Below are 19,632 nucleotides of genomic sequence, written 5' to 3'. Positions count from 1 at the left end.
TTTAATACTTCCCTCTTTTCATATATTTATTATATATCATTTATTATATGCCAATGTCCGAACAATGAATTTTCGAAAAATGTGTTTTTGTTAACAAAGTTATGGACAATTGTTTTGTCTATTTATGCAACCTTAAAAGCATGGCGTTGCAATATTACAAATTCGATAGAACGTGTGTAAAATTGTTATCTCGTTATTATAACTTAAAATGAATATACATAAACCATAAAACCTGCCAAAAACGTGCCGTCGACATTTAAATCAACGATGTTAAGCAGTACAGAAAAGTAGAAATATTCTTCTTCGCCATAAAGTACGGAAGCATTTACTGCATATACAGGAATGAATAAATTGTGCGATTTGAAATTTATCGAGTAATCGTAAGTAGTAGCGTTTGTGTGTCGCCGCCAGCAGAGTCATTGATCTCTTTCCCTGGGGATTTTCCTATTGCTGCACAGCGAACGCCGACATGCCCGAAATATTTCAAGGTAATAACACAAAGGTGCACGTAAACCACCCTATACAAGGACGCTGCTATTATATTCGAAGACGAAGTTACCCAGCAGAATTTACGACATTTATGTAAGAAATATTTAAATCCTCACGTAAACTAAGTACATTTTCGAGCCATTTAAAATTCGGTAATGTACTGTCTGTGAAATAACTATCTCGAATATTCAAGTTTAAACTCGATTATTAACTTTATTTAAGACTAAATTGATTTGAAAGGAAGATATTTCCCGAGAATAAAAATATTTGTTATGAATCAATTCAAAAAGGTGTAATGTTCCTAGTTGTTTCCGGTCATAGCACGCACCTTCCTCTTTTGACACGGTTCTCCACTTTTCTGGTTGATGTTGACGCAAGCGACACACTCGTGACATCGTTGTAGTCGACTCTTTTCCTTTCTCTTTTTCCATGTCGAATGGAACAAAACGGAGAGCGTGTACGACACACATGCAGCGTGGTATGTAGTTTATTGGAACGCTGGGATTTTGTCTTTCAACATGTACACGACCGAGTTCACCGTACTTTTCGTCGAAATCATGTCCAAATGCGTGTTTCTACGAGGAAACACGCATTTTCCCCCATACTTTGAAAATTGAATTCTTTTGTGGAAAACTCTTTCTTCTCAAAATGTGAAGCAGAAATTTTATATAGAAAGAAAGGAACGTCGTTTTATATACTATTGCAATTCAATTTTTCAATATAGTTTCCCTTCAACACATAGCACCCTAGTTTCCCTTCAGCACTAATGAACTATAAATCACTAGTAGAAGAAAATTAATTTAGTATACATAAAAAGTGATCCGAAATATTCAACCTGGCGTTCGAATTTTACATTGACAAGCAGTACATAATTAACGTCTTAATTAACAGTAATTAACATCGCATCGATTAGATTCTCACCAGGCAATGTGCTTAAAAGTGCGTTTACCTACTCATTGTCAGTTTACTCCACTCTACTTCCCCCTCCGCCAGCTACGAATTATTACTTTATACAATTCTAAACCATCGATCTTTCACTCGGTATAACAAATATTTACCAAAAGTTTCCCCTTTCTCTTCAAGAAACAAGTCGCTAAATTCACGAAAACAACCTTACCTCTGCCATTCTCTACAGCCAGCGAGAGAATTAATAAGAAGAGTTTCGCTTTACGCCCTGAAAGACGAAGAGAAATAAAATCCCGTCGGTATTAAAACTTGGAGGATCACATCGGCATCTTTTTTCCTACGCGCGATAAAACGCGAAAAAATGAATGGTAGCAGAGCGACTAGGTGGGACGAGCGGTAGTGCATGGCGACGATAGGAAGGAAGGAAGGAAGGAGCAATTTCTGAGCTGAATGTAACGTTTCAACCCTCGCGTTTCGTTTGATCCTATCTACGGTAGCAAACGTTCGTCCTGAAGCGTTTCTCCGCTTCGCCATCAGCCAAGCTCTGTTCCTATTCTAGCAACTTATCGTCGTGCATTCGTGCTGACGTCTTTTTCTTTCTCTCCCCCCCCTCTCGTCTCGTCAGTTCCATCCTCTGGCATCTTCATCCTCTTAGATGTGTTTTTTCCACTATGTTTCTCCCAGTCTTTCTTTTTATCACGCGCTAGCAGCAGACGAATCACTTCCGGTGATGCTGACTCGCTAGAGGGTACTCGCCGAGGTCGTCATATTGTAATCGCACATGCAATACCGAACTGCATTTCTACACAGATCAAGATTAAAACACAGTAAACGTATTTGTAAAGTACTTCTAACACGAATATCGTCCATCTTGCCGATTCTTCTTTCTTTTCTCCATAGCCTCTTTTCGTTCCGTGTTTTATCCTTTTTGTAGATACACAACGGGGAAAGAGAATCGGGAAAAATGGAAACAAAGTTTCCGCCGCTGATTCGCCGAAGCCGGGTTATATCGACCGCGGAACGAATATCTTTAATAGTCGTCGCGCCTGGCCACTTTCCTGTCGCCTCCGGTGTCGTTCGTCCAGGTTATTGGTTGCCGATAATATGGAAATCATGTTTGCAGACTTTTAGTACTTTTATATTTGAGAGCTTCCCAGGTGGATTTTCGTACGGAGAATTATTGGAATTAGATTGAAATTTGATGTTGGTGATTAGGGTAGGTGTACGTTTATTTCATAAACGGATTGTGGATGTTTATACATTAATGGAAAATTTAAAGATGCAAGAATACATGAAACGCATATCGTACGCGGAATATGAAAATATATGCAACGAAGATGTATTCAAAATTATAATATTTAGTGAGTGAAGCAAATCAAAAATCATTTTTTTAATTGTATCCATCCGCATTCTATTTATAGCATATACTATCGGTAATGGTGATTTTAAATGAATCATAACGCGAAAGAAATGTATACCGGAAAAAGCAGAAGCTTTATCTGAGAATGCTTCAGGCTTTGAAACATCCTATCACCGATAAAATGATAAATTCTGTGGAAATCTACGAAATTTTCAAAGAATGGAATTATGAGAGAGTCTGTGCATTTCGATATCGGAGGGAAGACGAATTGAGGGATAAAAATATTTGTGTTTCGTCTGAGATTTGTCGTTGTTTGATGTCTCTTACGGAATCCTTTAGAAGATTTAGTAAATCGAATATCTGTTTTACGTGCTCAGACGTTTTCATTTCCAGATTATATTTCATACAGTGTGGCGCCTTTCATCATCTAGATTTATGAAGAGAAGATCGTAAAAGTGCTTAGAGTGGCTGTTTACTACCCTGTTACCCCTTTCCATAGATGGACAAGTCAACGTCCTTGAAAAAAGTTAAACCAAAAGTCACTCGTTAAAGTGTGAGGTAGAAACTCCATAAATTTCACGTCACTCGCATGAAATATACAACAGAAAGATCTGTATAAAAATGTTACAATTTCTGATTGAATTTTTTCGCAGTTATGATTAAAAGCATTGCAATATTTTAACCAATATTAGTTACATACGAAACACGCTCATATCCATCTGTAAACAAGATCAAGTCACGTTAAACACTTTCTACATTCAGCTTCCATTTTCATTCTCTTTGTACATCAAATGCCTCTCTATAGAACCTATAGGAAACAAATCCCAAAAACCTGTTCGAACTAGTGAACATCACTCCAGTGTACCTTTATACGCGCATTTGTGTATTTATCACGCATTACTCTCATATACACGTTATTTTGTAATGGCGTAAAGGTATCGATCAGGCCGAGCTGCGATTGAGAGATTTTCATCGGTAATGAGCTTGTACTGATCTGACCTGAATTCAAAAGCAAACTGCGAGTGGCCAGAAACTGGCGAGCGATGGAAACGTACCTCGTGATAAGAAGCTTGCATATAGATTTTCTGTTTGCCAAATCAATCTTTGTGCATGCTATGCATACTATTTCAAAATATCTGCGTATAAAGTTGATAACGTATACTGGCTGACGAAAGTATTTGAACACTTACCATAAAAAAATTTTATATCTACAACGTAAAATACAGCAAAATTCGTGTTACAAGCGAAAAATCTGCTGGTAATTTCTCATGTAGAAGCAAGGTGAAATTTTGAAATAAATTTTTTTCTACTATATGTAGGATATCTTCTCTGACTATGAGCAAATTGTTCTTCTTGTGTTTACAGACATGATTGCGTTTCATATATTCTATCTTTATCATCGTCGTAATTATCAACGAGACACTTTAGAAATTTTTTTGCCAATGATGCTACATGTATTATGGAATATCTGATGTACATATGGTGAACTATTACTCATTCGTTATAACATAGATATACTATCGGACAGAGCATTAATCTCGCCTCGTAACCATGCAAATTAACCCGCTTGATATTGATCATTTTTTCGAGAAACTCCTGTATTACCTTGCGCTGTCTATGTGTTAGTCCCGACTGTCGAAGCCGATTTATTTCTCATACAGCTCGCGTTTATGCTTCGTAGAAACTTCTCTTACGATTTGTAGCTTTTTAGCGAAATGAAATTCTGAATGTAGAGAGCTTTCAATTATCATATTAGAATAAACTAGGAGAATGTTTATAAATGAATAAAAGTTTCTGTCACGAGATGTAATTTTATGTAAAATTAAACTTAAAGAACGTTTCGTCAAGAGTTTGTATGAGTGCCTCGATAAATTGCTTTTCCTCGCATCTTCCTGTATAGAAGTGTTTATTCGACCATTTGCGGAGATAATTGACGCCACGAACTGATCGATCCCCTGATTTCTGTTACGATAATAGGGGTGGTTCAATTGAGTTTACACTGAATTAACAGGTATAAATTAATGTTTATTCCAACAACTTTATAAAGAAGATAATTACACTGATGCGTATGTATAAGTTAAGTAAGTGATTGATTTAAGAATAGAAACCCGGTAATGATATGTTGACTATTCTAACGATGAAGAATAAGTAAAGTAAAATGACGATTCTGTGTCGGAGGAAAGCTAGCGATGGGTGTGTCTAACACAAGGAACCATCGGATTTGTTGATGACAATTTTGGTTAGGAAAGTGAGGGCAGTAGACATTGCTTCTGATTGGATAAAAGAAGGTTGGTGGACTAGGAAGGGTCTTAGCCGCCTTCGATAGAAAGTTGCTAGTGTGAAATATCATACGTGAGAAAAATTAACTTTCCTGTGTCTTCCCGTAGTAAACAATAAGCTTTAGAAACGATTCAGTAAGAAGATGTTTGTTCGGTCTGAAGGACCTTAGCTAAAAAATTCCTGAGATTTATGATAGGTCCTTAAGACTATTGAGGGTACGCAGTAAGGATGTGCGGACATCCGGTTGCCATCTTGCTCGCGGTGTGTGGCCTGATCTATGTAGAGTTGTCGCCCGACGTAACAAGAAGATTGAATGTGAGCGGGTATTGCGTACGAACGTGTAATTAAAAATATACGCAATCATACGTGAAACAAGCCATTGTCCAGCTTTTCATTACGACTTCCTGAATCTCTATATAAATCATTTGTCCTGGTAATATTCAATGAAACGAATGAGGTCTCAATGCTACTGGTCCGCGTTTTACTATAAAGTAGAAAAGGTTAATAATAACGGATTTTGAATTTCCTCTGAATTTCATATCTGTAAAATTTCTTTCCAAGAAATACAGAGGATTTATTAAAGGAACGATAGGAGCACATAGAAATACATTTTTACCAATAATTCGTAATGCAATTTTTTCCCTGAATTATATTTGCTTCTCGCGTGTACAGAAGCAGAGAGAGGAATATAATCAGAAAGCTTTGAGAAATTCCAAAGAGCGCGTAATGGCTGTAGCTTAGCTCTGCACATGGTCTTAAAACGAGATTGCGCGGACACAAAAGGAAGAAAGAACCGTATCCCGCCACTTTAATACAGATTCGTATCTGCTTTTACATGTCACGAAGTTTTATACATAATCGAATGACAGCATCGTCCGCCCCTTTAAATTGATACAAAGACTTTAATTTAAGTTTCTTTAAATTCCGTTCACGTTCTTAAATTGTGATCGTGTCCCTTGAAGAATTTCTATTTTTTGACATTTTTAATATTCTTTGATAGTTCTAACGATCATTTTCAATAAAAGATAGTAATTAAAGTTTCCTCCAACATCTCTGTTATAAACTCAGTTGTGTCAACACATAAATCAGATTGGCGACAATTTTATTCCGATTTTCTGTTTTCTTAATAACTAACAATCCCATCGTCCGATTTACCAAAATCAACTGGAACCAATTTCTCATTCAAACCTTTCCTTTACATAAATCAGCAAATAAACATTCATCGTTCTATAGAACACGCCTACGCTATTGAACGGAAGTTCTCCCCTCTCGAAAAACTAGGAAGACCGAAATAAATCGAACGAACTAACCATCGTTCACTCTGCACGTTATCAATTTTATTTCAATTCCGTCATAGAAAATCGCTCCCGATGCGATTCTCAATTTCTCTCCCCAAGGTAAACAAACTGCAAATGGACGATTTTGAATTCGCGTCACAAACACCGCGACTAGATGTATCGACGACGTACAAAGCAATCATTTCATCGACACCATTTTACTTCTGTTACGCTATACGTTCATCTATAAATGATCGTCAATGCTTTATCATTCTCTCTGAATGAAAATGAACGTGTCGATGAAAATATTACCCGTAAAACGACTGTCAGTAATCTCAAGGCATATAACTCGAATCGTATCGCATCGATTCTTCGTCGTATTCGGTTATGCCACGCCACGCGCGATCCCACCCCCTTAATACCTTGATCTCAGTTTGTCAGGGGCGTAGTCGATGTCTAAGCATACGGATTACAAATTACTGGCGCCTGGCCACCGGTGCCCTCGCGTCGCGACGTGAAATTACGAGCCTCCTCTCGTCTCCAATTAAGCCAAGCTTCGCCTCGGTGTCTCCCTCCTAGTTCTGTCTGTCTTTCTCCGTCGTACACACTCGACCTCCCCCGTAGTAAAGCACGACGGGTGTCTCGGTAACACGAAGCTCCTGCCATTCCTCCTCTCGTTCGCCCTTCACATCTCTTTTCGTTCGTGTTGCTACCGGTATATCTCGACAGGGTCAAGTGGCATGCTCCCTGTTGCCACCTTATGTCACGCAGAGATACTCACCGCAGGATACGAATCTGGTTAATTGACCCATTTAATTCTAATGGGCTTCTTTGTGGCTGGACCCGCGACCTTCTTCCACAATTTCCTCTTTCGTTTGAGTTAGGTGAACGCATGGTCATTTGCGAAGAAAGAAACGTCGTTATTCAAGGAAGGACGATTAATCACGTGGTCGTCGTGTGATGTGCAACGCGGTTTTTATTCGTTCGTGCTTTTTCTTCGAGGCTCGGAATAAGTGAAGTTCGCCTGGTTGCCGCCCCGAAGAAATGATTAAAGGGAAAAAGTGTGATTAAGAAGGGTAGTGAGGTTTTATCTTTCGTGCGATTTGGATGGTAGACGATGAATGCTTGGGTTTCTTGTTTGTTTTTCTTACGTTGGTATTTAAAGTTGGTTTAAAATAGTGGAAAAATTAGGAAATGTTTGTAACGTTTTTGGGATCCGGGTATTAGATTGGATATAGCTTTTACGTTAGAATAGACAGCAACAAGGTTGAAAATTCGTGTTGTATACATGCACTAGACAAACTCACAGGTTACTGTACAGAATGGCACTACCGAACAAGGTGTTACTTTACACTCGAAAGTAAATCGAAAATGTAGGAGAGAATTTTTTCGCTTGGGATCTCGTTTTTGGAAAACATTTGAAATGGAAGTTTGAAACGTCAAGTCTGAAATGGGAGCCGTCGAAACTCCATGCCACATGCCACACTTTGTTTTAGCAGTTAACAATGTACATGTACATTCGACGTATTTTTAAACTCGATTTTATCGTAAAGGAAACGTCAAACGGAAAATTTTCCCGTTTCTCGATACATCTTTGCTTTTAGGATCTCTTCCTGTTCACAACTGTTCTCACTTATTACAAACTGTTTCGGTGTGAACAAATTCTCAAACAAATATGCATGAATAATATTTCACAGTGTCTTGCTGGTCAGTAAAAATGCTTTTGACTAGAAGGAACCGCATCTAACTGGACAGTTAATAGGACGAGACCAGGTGAATTCCCATTCGACCAGAAAGCATTCTGCGTTGCACGAGAGCGCTTCTCTCTGCGATGAATGGTGCTCGTGTACCGGTCCGAGCTAACACGATTGAACACAAACAACCCTGTGGCTGGCCAGTACCTCCAGATTGAACCACTAGATTTCATTGCGTGGAGATGAACCACTCAAAGCACGCTCGCCACGACCAGGCCACTCGTCCCGATTAGAAGTCAGTGGCTCGCGCGACCCGTGTGTTATTATATCCGGCCGCTAACAAGACCCTCTTGCGAGTGAAAAACCCAAGTAACCAGCACAAAGGGATAGAGAGGTTCGATCATCGCGTTTGTTGTTGTCGGACGTAATATCTGGCTCTCGTTTGTATGGGACAGTGGTATGCTCGTCGATTGAATCGTTTTTTGGTCCAAGGAGACGGTACTGGATGATAATAAAGAAAAATTAAGTTTTCAGGAATGTAAAACCTCTAAATAAGATTTATGCGTTTATGTAAATGAAACGAAATGTATATGAACCATTAGAAATTTGAGAGAAAATGAACAAATGAATGAGAGGTTTTATTTGGCCACGTATATGTGATTTCATTTCTTTATGTATTTAATGTTGTGTTTTATTTTAATACATATAATCTTTCACCAAATTTAATTGCTTGAACTAAAAAGAGGAACCTGCGCGTTAATTAAAATGTGAAATTTTTTCTATATATTTGTATAAAAACCAATAGTCATAGAGTTATAAAAAATTGTACATAGAACAGTCGGAATCAAATAATTTTCCATTTTTCTCCTCGATGAGAATCGAACTTTCTAATTCGAAATTAACGCGAAAACGGTTTCCCAAAGCTCGTGGGCCATCTGTTGCCACGCTAATTGCGAATGGTTGTCAGCGCGAAATGTCCACGTGGAATGAAATACGAGCCACGGTTTCAGCGCGGAAAGGCGCGTGTTAATTGTTTTTCGTCAATTATTCATCGACTCAATTATGTACTAGGTCTTTGGTAAATTGAGAGAAACATTCTGTTATTTGTTCTCAATTACAATGATCGACTTGCTCCGACTATTCTGTTACAACGAATAAAACTTTCAACATATTTCCCCGGGATTTTCAGGTTTATTAAAATGTAGAAATTTCAATTGTAGAATTTACAAAATGTGTAATACTCTCTCGATATTTTATTTTACATTCTCCATTGCAACGTTGGTGCTTACAGAATCCCCGAAACAATAATTTTTTATGAAATCCAATGATGAATTCAACATTGTAATCAACGATTAAAAATGTCCAACGACTACGAACAGGCGACGATCGATTCTCGTCAATTGTATTTTCATACGCGACATGCTCCCATGTATCAGCGACAGTAACAATCTTTCGCACATTTGTTATTCCGAAGAGGGATGAATTGGCAAACACCGGCTCTGCCATGAAATCCGTGCTTGAATTAATATCAGGAATATCGAATGGCGTTAATGCATTCACTTGCTCACCAACATCTCTATATCGATTGCGTACTGTTATTATTTTTAGAAACGATAAAAGATTTCATTGGTATCGAGCAGTCCTGATTATTCCACTCGATTCCACTTTTACATTCATATTTTCTTTGTCGTGTATTAGCGATTCCTCTGCGAACGAGAAAAATAAGTTGTCTAATATTATTATGCATACTATGACTGTTAATAAGCTTGGTAATCGCAATTGCAATGGTTTTTACTTTACACCTTCATCATCTGGAATATTTTTTTAAAGAAACACTGGTTTTCTTCGTTTTCGCTCTTTATCGAATAGATAAACAACGAGTTGTATATCAATTTTTTAAACGAGTAAAAATATGACATCCTGTGCTTTTTATAAACATCATACGATGATTGCGCGAGTATGATACCCAGTAATTAGGAAGTAGTCAGGAGTTAGGGGCCGATCGTCACGAAGCCTACTAATTGCGGCCCATTAGAGGCCGACAGCTCAGTTTCGAGTTTACCGATGCTTACAGCTCATCACGCACCACGAAACGGGGTAACTGCGGTGTCAGCTCTCTCTCTCTCTCTCTCTCTCTCTCTCTCTTTCTATTTTTTCAGCAAACGAATGCCAACGAAGCTTGTTAATCTTAAAACATGTAATTAACACGCGGTGAGTCGATGTAGAAGAATTTTTACTCGAATTCCAATGTTGAAAAAGTTGTAACTTGGTTAATTACACGTTGTAAGAAACACGACAGGATGATATTTTTATCGTCAATTAATTTTAATTTCTAAACTTTGACCGATGGCCAATTACTGAAGAATCAAATTTTTAAGCTAATCTTCGTGCTATGTAGACCAAGCTGCAATAATAAAGACGTGTCGTAATAAAAATATCGTTTCATTAGAAAATATGAGTATGTGCAAATGCTTTCTGTATCTAACAGCGCGTTAATAGAGCACAGAACCATTATACTGACTACGAAAAATAACAAAATTTATTAAACATACCCATCTTAAACCGCGTTATCTATCCACATGGACACATACTAATATACCATTCACAAATACATAGTCTCAAGATAAAAGAGCGTGTTTCACAACAATAATCAGCAAATAATTGCTCGACCAGAGAAATATATTCGGCCTCCGGAAAGACGCAGGACGATAACCCAGAGCAATTTTCGGTCCACGTCCGTGGATTGTTCGATAACAGAGAGAGAGAGAGGGAGAGAGAGAGAACGGAGTGAGGAGGATAAGTTAGACCGTTTCGTAAATACGGCGGGTTGGAGGTGGGACGTTTCTCGACACGTGGAAACACAGGCCAGTTGGATTGACCCGGGCTCGAACATTGTTCCGAATGCAAATCGTAGTTTACACCGAGTCTCGGTCGGGACCACCCTATCATACTCCCTGATGCAGCCTCGAGAACGTCAGCCGGCATCTCGATGCCAGAGAGCGAGTATTACTTCCAGTTGGAAACCGGCGGAACGCTTGCGTGGCAGACCCTCGCGGTCCAATTCCGCTCTCAGGGATCCCTTTCCTCGATATCTCGACTCGTCGCGACGCATACGAATCCTGTTTGCGAGCTGGTAATTTCTACGATCGTCTCACTACTCGAGACGAAGTTGGGGAAATGGTGGGTGTCGAGGGTTTCTTTTGGTTGAGGTTGCCGTCCTCTTTACAAAGGACGCGGAATTGAAGTTTCAGGTTGGTTATGTACATCGGATAATGTTAATCTTGGATATGGTTATTTTGAGGGTTCTTACCTTTTTTACCTCTTTTAGAACCCATTGTTGGAGGAATTTGAATTCTTATTGAAATATTATGAGAATGCAAATCATTTCGTAGTTGTATCTGTGGGTATTTCTTAACGAATATTTCAGAAATTTTCATGGAACCATTTAAAATCATTGTAATGAATCTAAGAATTAATAAGTTTGATTTAATATTCGATTAAAGTTATTCGTATCACACGAGTTCAAAAAATTAATATGATACAGAAAATTTTGAGGAACAACAAGCTGCCGAGAGAAGCCTACTAGCGAAGAGACTTACTCGTCGAAAGTGGTTAATGCTCGTTTTTGTATTTTCGATGAAGTTGTTCATCATCGATGCAAGAACTCCGCGTTATACTTCTCTGAAATATTTCAGGCGGGAATTCACTTTACCTCGAATATGAACGTCGATAGGATGATTTTCATTTTCTTCTCCGACGTAGCCGCGCTTAACGACGAAAACCATTAAAAAGCATTCACGCTGAAGCATCGTTGCGCAACGTCGTTAACTCTTGGTGGATACACACCGGGAAAGACGGTTAAAGTGTCCATGCTTTCGAGATCTCATTACCCACTCTGCTTAACAATCACTCAACAAGTTCATGAACGTCTCGGAGGATTATGGTAACACGAATAGTTTGACGTAGTACTCTTAAAGCACTGCCCGCATAATTAATTTAGAATAAAGAATAATTGAGAATGATTTCTACTCAAAGGAATTCGCATCTAAGGAAATGAAGAAACTTATCTTCGCCAAATGCGAACTTTCGAAAAATATTGAAATTCCAATAATCCGACATCTCGCTCCAATGCGACCAAACCAAAAATACTTGGCGGTGTGTCGATTAATTGAGAAAGACGTAACGCGTAAAGGGAACAATACGTATTTTTATAATCGATAAGGGAAAAGACGGAAAGTCTGGAATATTCGCTGGCCATTCCCAAAAGAGAAGGACCGAAAGCATGACTTGGCCCGACCAGAACAATGCTTGTGAATTTAGAGCTTGTCAAGATGGCGGCCTAATTAGGAGGAACGCAGCTTAAATATGAATGTCGGTCAGAGAGAGAGAGAGGGGGGGAGAGAGAGAGAGAAAGGACACGAGGTTTATGAAGAGAAAAAGACGAGCAATGAGAGGCCAAGGGTTGCGTACCATAGCCAATGAGCTCGCTTCGCGTTCCTCTTCTTCATCTTGCTTCTACAAGGGTTAAAAGCCGGGGTTATTCACCTGGTTATGCATAATGCACCGTGTGTGATGGATGATTTATGTTGTGCGTGTGCTTTTGTAATGACGTGCTTTTATATAAAAAATATCGAGCAAAGGGATTTGTCATCCTAGAAACATACCGTGATGCACTTAAAGTAGAGATAAAAGGAAGTATTACTTACTATGGAATTATAAAATTTATATCGTAAATGAAAATACCTTTACTGTTGATTTCATCATTTGCTACATTATGTAATTTTTTAAAATTACCAATTGTTTATTTGGAATATTTATACGTACATAGGTATGTGCATTTGAAACTTAATAACATTTCATCATCTCATTAGTCTGAATTAGCAGTGATTCCATTTTTCTCTTTTCCTCTCGCATTTTATCTTCCATTATCACAAATTTTAGAAATGGGTATACATTCAAGCTTTTAAATTTTCCAATAACTTGTTATCGACTGTTCAACGTGTGCTCCAGTGTCTCTTAATTAAATATAAGCTATCAAGACACGTCCAATGAAATGGAGTCAGAGGTGCATGGTCGGGGTTAGCACCGATTTCGCGACGAACACTAATTGCTCTCGAGAATGAAGATTGATCCCGGCCTGACATCTCACGGGTTTCATCAAATTGGTCACCCATCAACCGGCTGGCTAGTGGCTGTCTGCCAATTCGAGGAACGATTAGGGATTAATGCAAGTAAATAGATGCCAATGCTAAGCCATCCTTGCGCCAATCTGAATTATTCATCAAGTACTTTATGTACTCACTACGAATCTATTATTTCTCCTTATCGTTTAATCTTTTAGAGGATTCCTATTATTTCTACGTGTTTGTCGCTTTCTCTTTACATTTGAGAAATTCTTAATGTTTCCTTAGCATTACAATGTTTATGCTTACCAATTTAATATTTCCCTAAACTCTTCATATATAATGTAACATATATAATTCATTGAAACTGTTTACTATCAATATAAACAGAGCGAAACGAAAAAATGTGGTTTCATTTTACGAGTAAAAAGGAGTCGCTGAAACAAATAGCGAGCCAATTGATGTGGCTTACTGGATAGGCGAAAGGAGAACGAAAAATGCGAATACAGAGAGGGAAAAGGAACGAAAAGAAAGAGAAACGATGACAACAGGCTGCCCCCGCTGAAATTCTGTTTGCAAATGTTCCGTCGAAATAACCTCTGGCGTATAGTCCCGCGGAGAATTTACTTTGGCGGGACGAGGGGTTTTCAGCTATAGAAAAAATTGCTGCTGAAGGTCGATCGAATCGAGCCGGATCGAGGAATTATACGGGTAAACCATTTTACTCGACGTGTAACTGGTGGTCTTCTTTTATAGTACGTTATCAGAAAGGATTCAAAGGAAGAATTGAAAATAGGGAAAGTAGGAAATAAAAAATAGAATTTATAATATCAATCACGTACGAGTTAAAAGAAATTTAAAAACAAATGTAGGTGTCCTTACCTTTCTATTTCATTACTAATTATTTAAAATTTTTAATGTGTTTATAATTTATTTTTATTAATAACCGTTTTAATATATTTGTTTAATTTTTTAAAAAACGCCAAATCTGTTCGTTTTGTAAATAATTTTTACACTTATCCACGCTTTTGATTTTCTAGTTGACCGTCGATTATTATCTTAACTTGGACCAATTACAATTATATGCATAACAAATATTATAACAAGCGATAGTGAACACCCTTCGATAAATTCAACGAGCTCAATCACACACGCTTATTCCTATAAAATCCAGAATTGCTTACCACAATAACCAGAACGTCACGCACTACAAATTCAAACTACCGTCCGAACTATGCTTCCCGACATTAATTCTCTATAGAATTGACATCCTCAAATACGCTTTCAGATCTTTGCGTCAATGTTAACACTCTATCCGCTCAAAATATCATTCGGCTATCTGATCGCCAGGCGTGATAGTTTACAATGTCATTAAAACGTCATTGTATAAAAAGGATTCCTCGAAACAAGGACGAACTACTTAAAGAAATATCCATATAAATGAAATAGAAATTGTTTTTCAAAATCATCTGTACCAGACAGAAGCCAGGAGATTAGAAAGATTTCCCACTTAAACAATCCAATATGCATATTCCAAAGAGTATCAGCAATTCTCAGAAACCGACCCAAGTTTGAACCACTTCGAGGAGAAAAGAAACAACGAAATTCGATTGTAAGGTTCTTTCGATAGTTTTTTTTAACAACGTACTCAAAAGCGTTGACAGACTCGACGCGATTTCGTGAGAATAAACGAAAGCTGTTGTTTTTGTATCACGATTAAAACGCTGCAAAAGAAGAAAAAGAAGAAGAAGAAGAAGAGAGAGAGAGAGAGAAGTCCCCCTCGACATAATACATTCTTAAGAGGCAATTGAAAACCTTTCAAACCGTGCAAACAAGCCTCTGCGAGGGCCTGCGCGTTAACTCGATCAAGATCTTTCACGTGTGAACAGCGTGAACTGGACGAGTCCTTTGGGAACCCAACCGATCGTCGAATATATTATCCTGTAACCAGACAAGTCCGCGAACAGCCATCGATTCTCCGACAGAAAATTTACCCACTCTGGCGAAACGCGGCCGCTAGCTCAGTTTGTAATAAATTATGCCTCGGTAACGTAGCGGAGAACATTCGAAATTAGCTATCGGCTTTCAATAACGACGCGTTATTAACTAAAGTTGGAATAGTTTCACCTAACAATTACATGGTAGGCACTCGCAGTTTGCAGCTGGTTAAGGAAGAGAGTTATAGTATGTACATAGCAGCTGAGAGATTTAACATTTGAAGTTTAGATACCTTTGCTGAGAAATAGGTTGGATACTTTCCTTAGCTTAGGGTGAAAAGTATTGATCTAGAAGTTGTTTCTAACTAAAAAACAATAATAACTTTTAAGAATACATATTTACGTATCACAGATCGCGTATTTGCACACGTTAGTTACAATATTAATAATATTGTAATTACAAACTCCAGTAGTAATCCATAGTCCAATTATTTATAATATTTACTTGTATATATATACTAAATTATTATATATATAATAGATTCTTAACTATACTACAAAATAAATTGCTAAAATCCACGTGTAACATTTCGGAATCTTCAACGTTCATCCCGTGATTTAACCGTGATTTTCGCTTATCTAAGCGTTCATCCTCATATCCAAATCCAAGAGGACCATTCACTGTGTCACTAGTTGATAATTCGTGCCGTATATCGATTCTCCAGTGAAACACAATCGGCACAGTCATCCCGTTGTTCTTATTAGAATTATATCTCGTGGCTCGCGAAATGAGCAAGCCTACTGTTTTCGTTGCCGAATAAGCAAATTTGGCACGTACCGGGAGGCTCGTTGACCGTTTTCCACTGACAGAAACATAGAAGGTGTAAAAGCCAGTGGTGTCCAATTAGCGGTCGGCAATGCTGACCGGCCCTAATTCACCGAATCCCATTCTACCTTCCGTTGAACGCCCATTTTCCCACGAGTTAGTGTGCGGATGCGGTCAAATACGCTTCCAGTCCGCGTACTATCGCGCGGAATCGGGCAATAGCCGAAAATCATAAGTCACGCGAGTCTATATATTTCTTTTCTCTTCTTTCGATTTTGTTGCATGGTTCAACAGAGAAAGAGAGAAAGAGAGAGAAAGAGTAGTTTATTACAGCAAGCGATCCTTTGGTGTGGTGTGTAGACGCGTTGTTTATGGAAATTTCGCTGGCGAGTATTTGCGTAGAAAAACAATTCAATCGATCGAGACTCTGTTTGTTCTGACGCAATCAATTTGATGGGATGCGTTACCATCGAGTGTTGGACCCGGTACGTAGCAGTTGGAACTTTATTTTAAAGAGAGAAATATCTCGTTTGAAGCGACACGGTGTTAAGGATAGAAACGATATTTTTTCTTTATTTGAAATTGTTATCGGCTTGAGAAGGGTTGAAGATAATTTGTCGGGAGTTTCTTTTTCACGGAGACTATGTCTACCCTTTATTGGCGTAACAAAGTTTATTGCTTTAAAACTCCTATCAATCTCTTTTAGATACTAACTCCGACTACTTGTACCGACATATTTGTCACAGCTGATCGAAAATTGTTTTTGTTGTTCAAACTTGAGATAGAAAAATGGATAGACATGTTTAAACGCCTTTTTAGCAAATAGTGATCCTAATTTTGTTTATTAGTACATTCGATTCGAAAAATCTTCTATTGAAGGGTACTATTGACTAAATGATGAATTTCTCGTTGTGTTACTTCTTCGTATTATATTATATTATCTTCAAATGTAGTAGAAAGGGACAAAAAATATTTCTAATTTATTTTTATATAGAAAATATTCTACTGTTCAAACAGAAACAGCTTTTATAATTCCATCCACCACAAAAGAGGGCTCAAACTATGCCCTGAAATCGTACTTCGCCTCGTCAAATACTTGGCAAAATCTCGTTTCATCTCGCACATATCAGCAGCATTTTGGCAAACGGTAGAGATCGATATTTCTGGTAACCCTCCTATTTTTCAACGACCTACTAGCATCCCCTTTGATACTAACACTCAGAATTTCAACGAAAAACGCGGATTGTCTGGAAAGATAGCCACGGCGTCGAACGTGAAATCGTCGTAGCGTGGCACTCGTGACAACAACCTCTGGCTTCTTGCCGCGAAATTTATTTTTCTCGGAGGTCGCTCGTGAACGACGACTACGTGACAGTCAAGACAGCAGAGGGAAAACCGTGTGGCAATAACCCCTTCGCGTTTCAAACGAATCGCCCGCAGAACGAGGGTCAATGCCTAACCCTTATTGCGCTCGTCTCTCGTGCGCGATCTTGAGAATTTCATAAAAAGAAATGTTTTTCGCCCGAATGTTTATGTAGCTCAAGGAATTCGCTCGAATAGGATTGAACGTGGTAATGGAAAATGGGTTGACAAATGGAAATCGACGATAACGATATTGCGCTTTTCGACAGTCGAAAACAAAAGGTGAATTAGAGATACAGGGCAGTTATGATAATATCATTAGAAGTTATTTATCGAAGAAGCAATGCAGTTTGTTTTTATCAAAGTTTGAAGGTACGATCATAAAAGTACCAAAAATTTGGCCATTCACTATTAATTCGTTGTAACATTTTCCGTCATTACTAGACTATGTACGTTTATAACGCAAAACTGTGTAGGATATCCATTATATGTAAAAATATATAAAATATCCAAAAAAATTCCCCTTACAATATTTAGTAAGTAAAACAGATCTCTGAGTAGATTCTATTTCTTTAATAATGGTTATAAAATATTTTAAACGCTCTCTGCTGGTTTTTAAATTTTAAGCTACTTTTTTCCAATTTCATACAGATCAGCGTGTTATTTGTGAATTTTTAGAAACTTCGGATCGTAAAAAGTGCTCGTGACCGCGTCTCGTCCACGTAGATATAAGCAATTCATGACCGATTCATCAGGGCTAGTGTTTGGTAGAAGGCACGACAGGGAATAGCGAAGGAAGAGATACTCCACCGGAAATTACGCTCTCCCCATGGAGACAGAGCTTCCGGTTCGGCTGTACATAAGCCATCTCTCTGTAAGAAGACACCAGGAACACAAGTGCACACATATAGGTAGCTTCATAAACTCATAGCCTCGAATTTCCAACGATTCATTATCGCTCCTCTGTGCGATATATAAGAGAAGGTTAGGTAGCATCGAATGCATTTTTGTGGTTTACGATTTAATTTGCTATAGAATTTAAACAGTAGTAGTGGCATCAATGAAAAATAAGTGTCTTTTTAAGTTTAATGTAGATAATTCAATCGTTATGACAATATTCAGTGTCCACGAACAATTATTAAATCATTAAAATCTTGTTGTAACATTGCAAAAATGTTCAGTTCATGTAATATTCAGTTTAATTAATAATATTAATATTGATACTACCGTATTATGGGAATGAAGAAGTAAAAATTCGATAATAGTTTGTCTCACATTCTATAGGATGGTAGAATAAAAATAGGGTGGACAAGGGCTATCAACTAAGTCGACTGATCTCTCGTCTGTTCTATTGGCATCTCAGAATCGGCATGGTTAATCTCTCGATCTGTCTAATACGAGGGCGTTAAATGAGCTTCCACAGTGCTTCCGTAACCCTTGTATCTATAGGCAACGATACGTCCATAATTCACGCGAAAGCCCGAAATCTTTGCTCATACTACATATAATAAGTTGTCTACCATACCAGCTTATAATTTATTATTTCATATTTTTATTTTAATCTTATGCTTTCAACAGCTTGTTCGAAGTTGTTTTGCTTTCTTTTGAAGCTCATATTTAAATCCACGCTGCATGTTGTTTCTGTCGAAAATATTTTCTCCGAAGTCCATCGTATTTTATGTCTTTCGGTATCGATAAGTCATCGTTCCTCCCGACCAATGAGAAAACTCATAAATTTTTTGCACACGAACGACGTGAATGTTTCACGACTGGAAATTCATTGCCAGTGCACGCTCGTTTACTAAATGTGTTGGACCTTCCCGTCGGAAATGTGTATATGGATGTTATATGGCCAAACGCAGCTCGATTCGACAGGCATTACCTCTTTTGCTGCGAGTTTAAATGGATGGGAGGAGGCAAAGTAGCATAAATTCAAACGAAATCGATTTAAATGGAAACATCCCTTGAAATTATGGATGGATAGCGGAATAGACTTCAGGGTAATGGGATCGTCAAATTTGTTGCGATTGATTTTCATTAAATATTGGTTTCAATCTGAGCAAAAATATATTTGAATTAAAAAAGCTAAAATTAGAGTTACGATATTAAGAGGTTCGATACATATTATTTTAGAAAGAAACATGATTTTTCTGTGCGAAATCTATACTCTACTCGATGAAGGTCTAAAATATGACAGAACATATTGAAACACGCTTCTAATAACGATTTGTTTGTTCTGATTACAGCTGGTGGGAGGCGAATTCGACATGGAACTCAACTTCGTAATTCAGGACGCACAGAATATCAGGCACATGCTGGAACTGCTCGATCATTGCCCGCCCAATCTCCAGGTAAGCATTGGGCGTAACGTTCGCCTC

The 19,632-nt window shown here is 38.1% G+C and overlaps 1 protein-coding gene across 15 annotated transcripts in view; it reads left to right on the top strand.

Annotated features, from left to right (window-relative positions):
• Positions 1-19,632, top strand: part of LOC100749771 (neurobeachin) — a 418,748-nt gene that overhangs the window by 248,977 nt on the left and 150,139 nt on the right. For all 15 annotated transcript variants that reach the window (XM_033321947.1, XM_024369154.2, XM_024369153.2 and 12 more), the window contains exon 2: positions 19,501-19,605. In XM_033321947.1, coding sequence (XP_033177838.1) covers positions 19,501-19,605 — 105 coding nt within the window. The remainder of the gene's footprint in view (positions 1-19,500; positions 19,606-19,632) is intronic.

Source organism: Bombus impatiens, unplaced genomic scaffold, assembly GCF_000188095.3.
Source record: "Bombus impatiens unplaced genomic scaffold, BIMP_2.2 scf_0543, whole genome shotgun sequence".
NCBI classification, from domain to species: Eukaryota; Metazoa; Arthropoda; class Insecta; order Hymenoptera; family Apidae; genus Bombus; species Bombus impatiens.
Note: the sequence above shows the minus strand (reverse complement) of the source record. Positions and strands in the feature narration are given on the sequence as shown.